Source organism: Syzygium oleosum, unplaced genomic scaffold, assembly GCF_021117445.2.
Source record: "Syzygium oleosum isolate NSW1041296 unplaced genomic scaffold, Sole_v2.1 Sole_v2.15, whole genome shotgun sequence".
NCBI classification, from domain to species: Eukaryota; Viridiplantae; Streptophyta; class Magnoliopsida; order Myrtales; family Myrtaceae; genus Syzygium; species Syzygium oleosum.
In genome coordinates this window covers 6,487,327-6,501,432 of record NW_026607499.1, presented here as the reverse complement: position 1 = coordinate 6,501,432, position 14,106 = coordinate 6,487,327, and the positions used below count along the sequence as shown (strand labels likewise).

The 14,106-nt window shown below is 40.2% G+C and overlaps 1 protein-coding gene and 1 pseudogene across 1 annotated transcript; both read left to right on the top strand.

Moving 5' to 3' along the window:
- The first annotated feature begins 7,089 nt into the window (after nt 1-7,089).
- LOC115675392 (protein GLUTAMINE DUMPER 2-like) lies at nt 7,090-8,196 on the top strand (annotated as a pseudogene).
- A 926-nt stretch (nt 8,197-9,122) lies between these two features.
- Nucleotides 9,123-11,089, top strand: LOC115675553 (beta-carotene 3-hydroxylase 1, chloroplastic-like). Its single transcript, XM_030598277.2, has 7 exons — nt 9,123-9,677; nt 9,794-9,853; nt 9,980-10,051; nt 10,203-10,337; nt 10,542-10,667; nt 10,771-10,827; nt 10,909-11,089. Exons 1-7 carry the CDS (start codon nt 9,306-9,308, stop codon nt 10,993-10,995), a joined length of 909 nt encoding a protein of 302 aa, XP_030454137.2. The 5' UTR covers nt 9,123-9,305; the 3' UTR covers nt 10,996-11,089.
- Nucleotides 11,090-14,106: the final 3,017 nt, after the last annotated feature.

The following is a 14,106-nucleotide window of genomic DNA, read 5'->3' as shown; positions in this document are numbered from 1 at the left end:
AGAACAAAAATATGTTTGGTAACTGCATAAAATTTCTTTTTATTAATAATATTTTTTAAAATTTTTTAATATTTCTTTCTCTCTCTTTTTTTTTCTCTTCTTTTTTTCTTCTTCTCCTTCTTGGCTGTGGTCGACGACCGGCCACAAGCCAGGGCCGACGAGGGCGAGGGCTGGAGGCTTGCGGCCTGGGCGAGGACCACCCTTGCAGGATCTGGCGAGGACCGCCCTCGCAGACCCTCACAGCCACCCTCGCCCAGGTTGCGAGCCTCAAGGGCGACCCTTGCCCAGGCCGCGAGGGTCCAGCCCTCACCCTCGCCGGCCCTGGCCTATGGCCAATCGCCGGCCACTAGCCACAGGTCAGGAAAGAAGAAGAACAGGTTACGGCTAGGATGGAAAGAAGACAGAGAAAAAAAAATTTTCTCTTCTATGTTTTATTCTTGTTCTCAGAATCAAGAAGTAACTTTTTTTTGCTTATTAATTCTGTTCCAAAACTGATTCTGGGAATAAATTTGTGCCTAGGAACAAAAAATTTACCAAACGAATTTCTATTCTTTTTTTGTTTTCGGGAACAAAAAATTAGAGTCAGTCATTATTTGGCAAGTTACCAAACGCACCCTAAGGCCCAAAAAACTGCTGCCCCTCCTAACACGAAAACCAAGCCACATGGTGTTAGCTGCCACTAGGGCTACTGCTGCTACCATATCCTGGCCAGCTCCCATTGTTAAGTCAAATGTTATTTACTCAGTTGCCCAGTCAAATGCTCTTGCCGTTGGCAAGTTTGAGGTCACACCGGTCGGCAGCAAGAAGAAAGGTTCTAATAGTAAAAATAAAGGCACTCTCAATATAATGCCTTCCGAAAATATATTTGCTTTACTGGAAGTGGGTGATTAGCATAATACTTCGAATTCTCCTTTTGATATGCTTGGGATTGTGGATAATGGGATGGAGCCTCCGGATCAATGAACATTCTCTCATGGAATGTGAGAGGCCTTAATCATAGCCCCCAAAAAAAATAACCTGTGGCATTTGCTTTGTCCCAATATCCTCAAATCCTTTTGTGCTAGAGCATAAAATAAAAGCAGAAAATGCCGATTTTGTCATTGATGGTAGCTTCCGAGGCTGAAACTATACTCATAACTATATATGTAGCAGCCATGGTAGAATATGGATCTTGTGGAAACTGTCCTTTTTCAGTTTAACTATCTTGAAAGTCTCTGCACAAGTCATTTACTGTCTCATTAAAAAACCAGGGGCGGACCCTTTTCTTCTTTCTTCCATTTATGGCAACAACACTGCAACTGAACGAGGGATTCTATGGTGCAACAATTCAACATTCTCTACCGGTAATACAGAACCTACCCTGGCATTTAATGGGGAATTTCAATGAAATAGGGATACAAGTAAAAGGATGAGGTCCAATGCTTGTTGGACTTCTACTATGGAGGAGCTAAATGCCATGGTTGAGGAGCTTGCACAGATTGAACCCCCGTCCACAGGCCCCTTTTCACATGGACTAAAAAAAATCCAAGTGCTGACCTTAGAGCGAGTAAGATTGACAAAGTTTAGATTAGCGCAAAATGACAAAGCAGTTATAATCACTATACAACTGAGTTCTTGCTCCCAGGTGTTTCAGACCATTCTCCATGCCTAGTGCGACTTGACACAACCTCTAGGAGAAAAATTTTAAATTCTTCAATTTCTGGACCGATAGCCCGTACTTCTTGCTTATGGTCTCTGCTTGTTGGCAATGGGAATCTAGAGGATCAAAATGTCTACATTGGAGAAGAAGCTCAAAATGCTAAACAAAACTTATACCCCTGAACAAATCTCATTTGGTGACCTACACTTGAAGGTCAAGACCGCTAGGAACAGCCTACAACAAATTCAACAGGAGCTTGCGCAAGACCCTTACAACCCCATCACTCGGGTTGAAGAAAAGGCACAATTGAAAAAACTTATTACTCTTAGCAAACCTGAAGAATTCCTCCTACTCAAACAAAAATTTAGAAATTTATGGCTTAAGGAGGGTGACAACAACAGTAAAATTTTCTTCACCTCCACGATGCGTAGAAGTGCATAGAACAAGATAAATAATCTCTTACTTGACGATGACACTGTTATTACTAATGAAGGAGTTCTCAATAATGCAATTATATCTCACTATTATCACATTCTAGGCAACTCCAATCACATTTGTGTACCATACAAGAGGTATGCATTTTTATTTTATGAAGATGTTAATGCTCTAATGACCTTCCCGACCTTTCAAAGAATAGGTATCATTAGAGTCATCAAGGGTTTCAATGACGTCAAAGCCCTGGGTCCTTACGGATATAACAATTTCTTCTGCAAAAGGGTTTGATCCATCATACTAATGCCATTATGAAATTCTTCTCGTCAAAGAGAATGCTGAAATCTATAAATTCTACTTTGATCTCTCTTGTATCAAAGGTTCTTAGTCCATGCCGCTTCAAGGATTTTAGACCCATTTCGTGCTGTAATGTTCTATATAAGATCGTATCGAAGCTAATTGTAGAAAGAATAAGTTGTGTTCTCCCCTCGATTGTCAACATCAACCAAATCGCTTTCATCTCGGGACGAAAAATTTTAGAGAATATACTACTATGCCAAGAACTTTTACACAACTACCACAAGTACAGTAAAGGTAATCATGTGGCAATAAAAATTGATCTCATGAAAGCTTTTGGCATGGTAAAATGGGAAACAGTACTCAGGTTTCTTAAAGCTACAAATACATCTGATTTCTTTGTTGATCTAATAAATCAATGTATCACTACACCAAGATTCTCAGTTAACTTCAACAACAAACAAGTTCACTATTTTGACAGCACTAATGGGCTACGACAAGGTGATCCACTCTCTCCATATCTCTTTGTCCTGGTTGTGGAAATTCTTAACATAATTATCAGTGCGAAAGTTGCTGCTTCTTCCTTCAAGTCCTCTTGGTGTTGTAAAACGCAAAAATTACTCTTATGCTTCTCAGGTGATTTGTTCCTCTTTGCTCATGGGGATGTAGACTCCATCCTTTCTCTTGTTGATGTACGAGATGCTTTTGCAGCTCTCTCAGGATTGCAATTTAATCTAGACAAATGTCAAATCTTTTTCTCTGGGTTGATCAAGTATGAAAAGCTCCTCATATTGGATCACACGCATTTCTTCACAAGCACTCTCTCTATCAGATACCTTAGCAAGCCCCTTCTTACTAGAAGGCTCACGCACGCTGATTGCAAAAGTCGGACTGACAAAATCTTCAAGAGGATAGAAGGATAGGGCATGAAACATACAAGCTATGCAAGATGTCTCTAGTTTGCCAAATTGGTCCTAATCTCCATTTGCACTTATTGGATGCAAATGTTTCTACTACCAAAGCAAACTATCTACGAGATTGAGAAGAAGATCAGACAATTTTTATGGGTAGGTAATACAGAAGTACATAGATCACACAAAGTCGCTTGCAAGTAGTTTGCTTACCCAAAATGGAGGGAGGACTATGGTTGCTCGATCCAAAATTATGGAACAAAGTATTGCTAGGCCGCATGTTTTGGAAAATCATCAATTGTCCATCATCTTCCCTATGGAGTAATTGGATTCGCAGTACTAAATGCAAAGCCACTCCAATTATGCAACTCGACATCAAGGGCAATATGGCCTGGAGTTGGCGAGGTCTTCTTAAGTTGAGACCTACTCTAACTTCGGTCATATCTAGCTCTATGTACTATTATAAGGAAATTTATGACGAACTCAAACAAGTGGGATCGATTGTGGAGTGACATAACCTAATTTGGACCGGCAGTATCAGCAAACATAATTTTATCAACTAGCTTCTTTGCGAAGAGAGACTTCAGATAATGGAGATCACATCACGATGGATGCCTTCAATAGATATCTAGTGCAATTTATGTATGACTCATTTAAAAGACATAACACATTATTTTTCTAGTGCAACTTGACTGGAAGCGCATGGCGTAATATCTTGGCACAACATGGGATTTGGCCTTCTATAGGAGGATGGAATAATGAACTTCAATAGATGATCAATGCTACCATGGGCAAAAGCTTGGCGGCAAGGCCCCTCAAGGTATCATTCTCAGTAACAATATATTGCATTTGGATAAAGCGTAGCCATAAACATTTTCAAAACAAATCGAATGATATCCACATTATTTTGACTAAGGTGCGTAAAATCATTAGAGTTAAAGCTTCACTCTATAAAAATATTAGACCTTCACAGGCTAATGTTGTATTGGCTACTAAACCTGTCAAAATGGATCATAAACCCATTTCTTAATTTGGGTATGGGTTAGGTCGGGTATGGTTTGGATCGGATATGGGTCATTAGATTTTTATTACATGGAAAAGGATCTAAACGGGTTAAATGGGTCTATTTGAGTTGGATCATTTTCGATCCGACCCACCCGTTTAACAGGTCTATTGGCTACTATGCGGAGATTTCCTATCTCTTTCTTCTCGCATTATTAGTTCTATTTGTAATGCAGGGGATGCTCCTAAGGTACTGTAATTCATCATATAACTAATTCTTACGTTTTACAAAAATATCAATGATCTGGTGTTCTTATCAGGCTGGGTGAGGAGAGAAACGAAGGAAAACATTGTCTTTGTCCTGGAAATTTGGTTGAAAAGATATGCTAAAATGATCTGACGATTTAATTATCTCGGGGGATTGGCTTTCGTTGATGGTTGATACTAAGAAATGCTTCCGAGTGTTTTCTAATAAGCCGAGCCAAAAAATGCGAAGTGATTCTTGATTGCATGGACAGGAGACACATATGTGAACAAAATCATATCCTAGCTCAATAATCTTATTCCTATACTGCACAATAGCCGCACGGAAAATGAGCTCGCGCCATGAATTCTACAACCGCGATGCTAATCGAACCCAAATGAATCGATGAGGAAGCGTACTAAACACACAGAAAAAAGTATCTCGATCGGTTTTCGATGGCTATAATGACCTAATTCGAAAGAATTCACTTGAAATAATAGGAAGTTGCTCCAAAGGGGGGTTTTGCTTTGCTCAAGAGGCCGATGAGTGATATTTTAGCCCATGAAGTCTGACCGAATGGAGAAAAGTTGAAGGTGTGAAGGTCGAGACATGTCACTCCCTCTTTCGAATGCATCCTATTCCTAAGTCCACCAAAGCCCAACTCTTTTGTATGTGTATTAGCAAAAGATTAGAGAATCAATCTATACCCATGAGATGAAGAAACCATCAAGAACTTTTCCAAATTCTCCGTAACGAGCTGGCTCGTTTGATGCGAACCAAGTCTCCGAGAAAAGCACCCCAGTAATGATCATTTTGAGGTGATTGTTTCTATATGAATCACATCAAGAGCCCCCACTCCATCCGATGCGAAACTTGAGATGCTATAAACATCATTAAGAGATTACAGGAATCATTAGTAACTCAAATCCTCAATGGAATCGTTCACCTTCAATACATTAATGGTGCTTCGATTCATATCGTATGATCCAATTGAATGCGTGTCTTCAATATGTTTTCTCCGATTTCACCATAGATTTCTCCAAAAAGTACGAACTTGGAGATCGAATTAGTAAAAATTTTCATATGTTTCATTGAACCGTGCCACAAAATTAGGTTCGTGTAATAATCAGAGGAGACCTGAGAGTGCAACATTTTCCAAATTAAGTATTTTCTTTTTTGAAAAATTACAAAATCAGTCATAAACCTAGTGTATGGATGCCAATTCAATCCCGAACTTCTCAATTTTCCCAATGTAGCCCTAAACATTTGCCTGAAATTCCAATTTAATCCTTCCGATTAATTGTCGCTGGAAATTACTGACTTGGCCTCCAGCGATCGTCAATAGGCTTAGGATTGAATTGACATTCATACAATAAGTTTATATTTAATTTGGTAACTATCCTCATTTTTCTGGTACAAAAGAGATTGCACATTTCCAACGTATAAAAAGGTTTTTCATAACTTTCTTCATAACATGGGGTATCCATGCATGTGCAGAGGCATCCAAAGATGCATTACATGTAACCAAACAACATAAAAATGGATGAGAGGAGATATTTTATTTATCAACCAGAAAGGGAAAGAAATAGGCATTTTTGTCGGGAGAAATACCAAAGAAGTCATAAACATATTGCAATTTTACTAATTCAGTTTTAAACCTTTTTTTTGGCCAAATGAGTCATAAACCTTTTGTAATTGTGCTAATTAAGTACATTCGAACAATTTTGATCATAAATCGTTGACATGGACATCAGCCATCCTACGTGGCGTGGCCGGCACTGACATAGACAATTTTATATAATATTTTATTACTTTTTGAAATTTTTATTTTTTTTTTCATTTCTTTCTCTTTCTTTTTTTTTTTATCTTCCCTTCTTGCTCTAGCCAGTTGCCAGACCTCGGCAATTGGCCAGAGGCGAGGGCAGCAAGGTTGACCTCGTCAGCACTGGCGAGGGTGAGCCTTGCTCGCCCTATTGAGGCTTGACCTTGCTGTCGTTGGGTGAGGTCGGCCTTGCCCTGCTACTAGGTGAGGTCGAGCCTCGCTAACCCAGCGAAGGCAAGTGAAATTTCTAATTTCAACATAATCGCATCAACGTCATGAAGGATTGAAGTTACAAAGCCAATTCAAGCCAATTTGAGGAGAAGGGTAGGGTCCTTTTCGACCTGGCACATCTTTGAGTTCCACGGGAGTGAAGAAGAGTTCACTGATGAGGTCAGAAGCTCGGAGAAAGCTCGGCCATGGATGCACGACCCGCCATTGAATTGGGATTTGTGGATTCTAGGGTTCGCCTAGCGGCAAGGCGAGGCCAACCACGCCCAATGACGGCGAGGTCAAGCTCACCGGCCCTCCCCTCTAGCCAGTTGCCGAGGTCCGGGGACCGACTAGAGGAAGAAAAGAAGAAAAATAAATAAAATAAATAAAGGGCCACGCTTTTTTTATTCCTATTATGACTAAAACACTCTCTATAACAGTATTGTGACAATATTAACCTTTATGGGTCTCGCTTTTTTAAGGCATCTTTTTTCTTTTTGTATGTGGTGTTCCGTTTATTTTCTTCTCTCTCTTTTCTCGCGGGTCCCACGTTCCTTCTTCTCGTTTACTTCCCTCTACACACGTATGTCCCTCTCTGCTTCCCCTTTCCATTTATCGCTTGAACACCGACAATGGCATCACAGCGGTCACCGTGGCACTCTCCTGTGCTGTACTTGTTTGGAGGCCTGGCGTTGATGCTGGGCCTCATAGGCATTGCTCTCTTGATATTGGCCTGTTCCTATTGGAAACTCTCCGGCAATTCGAGCAACACCCAAAGAGATGAAGAAAATAGGGTGAAGCGAAGACGAGCGATGGAAAAGGGCACAATAATGCTGTGAAGGTGTATGAAGAGAAGACAGTGGTGATAATGACTGGCCATAAGACACTTTCCTCGCCACGCCTATCTAGCAGAGGCCCTTCTTTTGGTGATTCTCAAGGCAACAATAATGGTGATGGTCAGAGCTTCACTGCAAAGGATGAGAAGGAAGACAATTTCGACAAGACCAAAGAGGTTAATAACATTAAAAATGATGATAACGATGATGATGTTGGCAATCATGCTGTTCATGGTCATAACTAAGAGATGAAGATGCGAGCACTCCAACCTTTGGCCGGTGAGGATGACAAGCTTCGATCGGAAGCCTCTCCAACCAAGGAACTCTCCGACTACTCTTCCCGTCGACAACCAGCCAAAACCGAAACCAAAGCCAAAGCTTGAGAGGATTGGAATCGAGATCTCGCCAATGCTCTTCAAGTCGGACAAGGAGAACCGCCGTCCCACGCCGTCGCGACTCCTTTGGCGAAGGTGGAGCAGCTTGATGCATCGCTCGCAGAGGAGTTGATCGTGATGAGGAAGAAGCTACAGAGGCTGAGGGTGGAGAGGGAGAGGACGGAGGCGATAAGAAGAGGCACACGTTCTTAGTGATGAAGATGAGGGAGGTCGAGGAGAGAGGCGAGGTACAGAAACTGCTTGAGATCGAGGTTGATCGGAATACCAATGGAAGCACTCAAGCTTACGCTCTTGGAACCGATGACGTGGAGATGATTTTGAGCTTGATTTTGTGGAGATTTGCCGACTGAGAAATTCTAGGGTGTTTGTGTTCGTTTTTAGTTGAATGAGAGAACGTTGCCGATTCCATCAAGAGGTCTCAAATTAGATACCAACAAAGCCAAAACCATGATCGAGTTAGGAGGGAACGGAGAGAAGTAAATATGAAGAAGGAAAATGGGACCCACGAGAAAAAGAGAAGAAAACAAATGAAAATCATGAGCCAAACAAAAAAGGAAAATACTTTCATAAAATTGCTTAAAAAGGTGGGATCCAAAAGGCTAATCTTGTCAAAACACTATTATGGAGAGTGTTTTAGCCATAATAGAAGTGGAAAAAGCGCAGCCCATAAATAAATAATTCGAAAATTTATTATAATGTTTACGTTATCACCGATCGTGCCACATAGGATACTTGGCGTCCATGTCAGAGATTTCCAGCTAGATGAACTACATTATCACAAATGCAAAAGGTTTAGGATTTAATTAGCAAAAATAGAATATTTAGGACTGAATTTGTACTGTTGCAATAAGTTTAAAACTCTTTTGGTAATTCTCCCTGCTTTTGTCACCACCTTTACCGCTTTGAGATTTCTGACGTTCAGAAATCCATTATTTTTTTTTATCTTTTTTTTTATGTTTGATGAATGAAATGCCTCATTATCGACCAAAAAAAAACGACAAAGAACAAGATCCGAAAGAAAAGAATCCCCGTTTCATTTATTCTCCACAACCGTTGCTTCAAATCTACCTCGAGTAAGTTCACTGCATCGCAATCTCCGATGCACGTATGATTCTTGATGTTGTTGATGCCAAGATAGGCAAAGAAAATTAATTTGAATGAGGGATATGTTGTTCTCAAATTAAGCGCTCGAGATTGATTTTTTGCAACTTAAATAAAGTGAAGAAATTTATATAAGATACCTTCTCACGCAAGCGAATTCACAAATAATATATAAATAGAACATGACTCCAGGGGAGGAACACGTGAAAATTCTTGGTAAAATATGTTAGAAAAACTCGAATGTGTCTGAATACATCTCACTTTTGTCAGTTACAATCTCTCCCCAAATCTCTCTCTCTCTCTCTCTCTCTCTCTCTCTCTCTCTCTCGCACATAAATATATGTTGGTCTCGACTTTCAGTTGAACATGGAATCATTCATTGAAGCTCTTGCTCTGAAATTCTGAGCTCTGAGTCGATGGCTATTGGAATTTCAACATCCACTTCGTCCACCACCACCACCAGAGCTTTCCTTTCTGGTCGAAGACCTTTCCTCTCTCTAAAAGCCAATCAAACGCGAATAGTCCCTCTCTCTCTCGCGATTCACCTGCGAAAACATGCTCACTCCGCGGGAAACAAGAACCCGAGACTCTGCATGGTGATGAACAGAGAAACAGAGCAAGTGCCTGCAGAGAACGAGAGCCGCACGGTTGTCCCGAGTGTCGCCGAGAAGCTAGCCAGAAAACGGCTCGAAAGGCACACGTACCTCGTCGCGGCGATCATGTCGAGCCTCGGGATAAGCTCGATGGCTGCCACGTCCGTTTATTACCGGTTCTCATGGCAAATGGAGGTGATCATAATAAGAGTACCATGATCCCAAGCAAATAAGATACTCTGTTTTATTTATGTAATTATTTCGTCGAGAGGAGATTCTGAATCGTGATTTTCTTTTTCCTTTCCGCATAGGGTGGAGAGTTTCCAATTGTGGAAATGTTTGGGACTTTCGCTCTCTCTGTGGGGGCCGCAGTAAGTGGTTGAAAGCTTCACGTTGTTTCTCTGTTGATGCAATTACTCCTTTCTGTACATCAGGAGGTTAAATAAGTTTGTCATATTGCTGCAACCAAAATTCGTTTTGTTAAAAAAAAAATTCAGGTGGGTATGGAGTTTTGGGCAAGATGGGCACATAGAGAGCTATGGCATGCCTCTCTGTGGCACATGCACGAGGTGAGTCGTTTTGGCCACAAGAATATGCAATATCCAATTTTGAAGTTCATTTTGAAGCAGAGTGCTCTGTTTTCTTCTGTACTGAACTCGACATTCATCATGGAGGTCACCCATTTTGTTCTCTTTTATTATTTTCTGTTCCATTTGGCAGTCTCACCATCAACCAAGAGAAGGTCCATTTGAGCTCAATGATGTTTTTGTGATCATCAATGCAATTCCCGCGATAGCTCTGCTTTCTTACGGATTCTTGAACAGGGGTTTGCTTCCGGGACTCTGTTTTGGTGCTGTAAGTCTCTCCCACGTCACTTTCCAAGAAACTTCCTTTTGTACCTGAAATTGGTTTGGCCTGTGTGGAAGGAATTGGCCATTCGACCATTCAGCACGTTCAGACCTAGTTTTCATAATTAAATTTGATTTATTCTGACAAATAGATGTCGGTTTTCCTTTTTCTTTTGGGTTAGTTCGAGATGGTGGACTTTTGAATTTGCAGGGTCTAGGGACTACAATGTTCGGGATGGCCTACATGTTTGTGCACGATGGATTAGTGCATCGGCGGTTCCCGGTAGGGCCAATCGCAAACGTGCCCTACTTGAGAAAAGTTGCTGCAGCTCACCAAGTAAATTCCCATGAAAAATCAGAAAATTAATCTCTATTTTCTTAATGGAACGTTGGATAATTTGCTCAATGTTTTTGGTCTGCATTTGATTGCCGCGATATAGATTCATCACTCGGATAAGTTCGACGGGGTGCCGTATGGACTGTTCTTGGGACCGAAGGTAGGCCTGAGTTTCTTGATTTGCTTGTTGGAGATGCAATCGAGTGAGTGAAGCAATTCAAATTTCCTCTTGTTTGAGCAGGAAGTAGAAGAGGTAGGAGGCAAGGAAGAGTTGGACAAGGAGATCAAGAAGAGGATCAAGATGTCCAAAGCTTCAAATAGCTCATAGGATCTATCAATTGTAATTGTTTCCAATCAAAAAGAAAGTAAAGAGGAAAAAGAAAAGCATCAAAAGAATTTATGCTTATTTTATATTTCGGGGAGCTAGAGGATCACTGTCATCGAATTACTTAGTGGCGCAACAGCTTTCTCATGGCGGATCCAGATAGAAATTGCTGTGATTAGAATAGGTGCATGTGCATCATGCATGTTTATTTTACGTGATGATTTGACTAATGTGCCTTTAAAAAACCATGAAAAAACACAAAGGACAAACTGATGTGATTTGGCTTCTTGTGATTGGTCAACTACTGCTGGTCATTTATTGTGCATAATCTAATCTCCCTATGTTAAACTTTGCCTGCAGGAGAAAAGACTTGATGATATATCTTCCACATAACTTGAACTTTTTAATTATGGAAGGAATATCAGGACTTTATTAAAGCTGATATATATGCTACTAGTTTGAATGAGTCAATTGCTTTGTCCAAATTATACCAAATAAAAAATTGTCAATCACTTTAGAAAATTCGATTTTATTATATATAAAAGAAAAAAAAGACTTGTTGACAAGTTCTTTACGGGCACACTAGTTAAGACTAGTAAAAATAGTAAAAGCGCATATTTCAAGAAAGTAATATTCTTGCAATAGAATTGTGTATGTGTTCAAAGCGCTATTGATAACCCTTGACAAGTGTATTGGGCGTACTTTTTAACATTTTGCGATTTAAAAATCGTTTCCAAAACATACCCATTCGTACTTTCTTGCATTTTACGTTCATCTTCGAGCGCAAGAGAGTGAGGGATTAGACGGAAGAATTAAAATGAGCTAGATACTTTTTTAACGGGATTAACTAATTTACCTTAAATTCGAATTTCAAAATATATAAATACGTAAAGTTTCATTGGATTGGCCTTTCAAAGGAGTAAAGCGACCTCTCCAAAATACGTACTAATAAAGAAAGAGGACCAAAAGAGGTCAACCAAGAATATCTGGTCAATCATAAGTCGGTCCGACCTTGGAAGGGATTCTCAGCACACAAATCTTTGACCTTTGACTTGTGGCTATGAATAGTCATAAAGCAAATGATCATGCTTTTAATGAACTTGCTTGAGCGAAAGCAGGTAAAGCCACTAATCATCAGCTTCAGAAAGCATTAGTTATTGGATTGATTTCCAGAAATTATCAAAGACCTAATTAGTCATTAGCTGTAAGTCCTTGATGTTTGGTTAAGAGTAACCTCACCAAAAAAAAGGAATCAAAACTCATACCGCGGCCTTTGCAGCCTATCCTGATCCTGTCGGGCAAACTCCACGTGTGTTCCTCATTTTAACGTGCTGGTGCCCACACGTCCTACACCCTCAACTCCCTCCAAATCTTTTTCTTCTTTGGAGAGAAGGAATACCCTCTTGCTACTTTACATCCTAGGGATCTCAAGATTTGAACGAGACCCAAGATGAAGCAGTTTAAGGACATGCTTAGGTCTAGTAAAGCTACTAATCGTCAGCTTCAGAAAACTTTAATTATTTGATTGATTTCCAGAAATTATCAAAGACCTAATCGGTCATCAGCTGTTGATCTCGTCACAAAGCATGCCACGATACATGAATTTTCAATTTTATAATTCACGGGAAGATGATCGACTCCTTTCGGTGTCTTGCTCGGAAGAAAGCAGAAGCAAAGGGCAGATCCGGCGCAACAAGATCAAAGCGTCATCCTGAACAGATGTCGCATGCATGCGTTGTGGTTAGATTAGTTTAATGGATCAGATTATGTGGATTGAAATCCAGCATTTAGACAACGACACCAATAAGCTATAATTAGCCATATAGGTAGCGACCTTATATCTTAATGAAATCAGAAAAAAAAAATTGAGGAATAAAAAGAATAGAGGGTGCATGATGGACCCCTAGCATCACGCGTTGTCGCCTCGAATAAATGTGATCTTGGAATGGAATCGGAGAAGAACACGTAGCCAACGGAAGAGGGCATTGTGTCGATGGTATAAGAGCTGAAGAGCGTAAGAGCTTTCGTCATTTGGGCAACCAAGGATTAAAAAACACCTGCCGACTTGCATTAGCTGCTAATGACATGATTATTCCTACATCTTATGTGATATTCAAATGTTTCTTTCTTCTCTGTTTGACCAATTGGTTTCATTCGTAGTTGGAGTGGCTCTCCCATCTCACGTCCATCTACTATAATGACTTGAAGCACTAATGATTAGACTTGTCAAAATAGTTCATAAATCCATTTTTTAACACGTATGTGATTGGCAAAGTTGTTATATGCAGTAAATGAGTCATAAATGAGTTTGAAATGATAAAACCCAAAATAATATGAGTGTTAAATAGGTCCACAACTTACTTAGATCCAACTCAACTCTATGACTCTCTTGCCCTTAATCAATCTTACGCCCGCTCACTCCACGCTTTCACCTTAGTTTGGGTGTGATTTTTCTTAAATTGAGTTAAATATAGAAGTATTTAAGTAATATGGGTGGGGGCAGGGTATGGGTTTGGACGGATATGAGTCACTAGATTGTATTGCATGGAAATGGGTCAATTGCGATAATTTGGGTCGGACCATTTTCGACCCGACCTATCCGTTTGACAGGTCTATTAATGACTTTACCGAGGTTGATCATACATATACACTCTCATGTACTATTTTTCTACTCATTTTCCATGCTTTGAAGGAGAGGGGAGATTGATTCACCAACGCGAAAATTTATACTAGAGGTCCCCATATATTTACTTTGATTTAGACATAATACGGCGGTATTGACCATGATAATGGATGAGTTTTTTGAGGAAAATAGCCAACGATATGATATCGATATCTCTTTGATAGTGGAGCTTTGCCTAAAAAGCCATGTGCATCATAATTATTTTAATTACGCCTAATCCCTAATTGGGTTGCAATCTTCTTTTCTTGTCTGTTTTTGGCTCATTCGCACGATGAAGATAACGATAGAATTCCTACAAAAGAGGCCGGGGAGAAGAAGTGATCGGAGAGACGTGTAAGCAAAAGAAATTGAGACGTCCACGTGATTATTTATATCCTCTTGTCGTTGGAATTTGCTGTTGCTGGTGTATTCATACCAGCATCACATCAGGC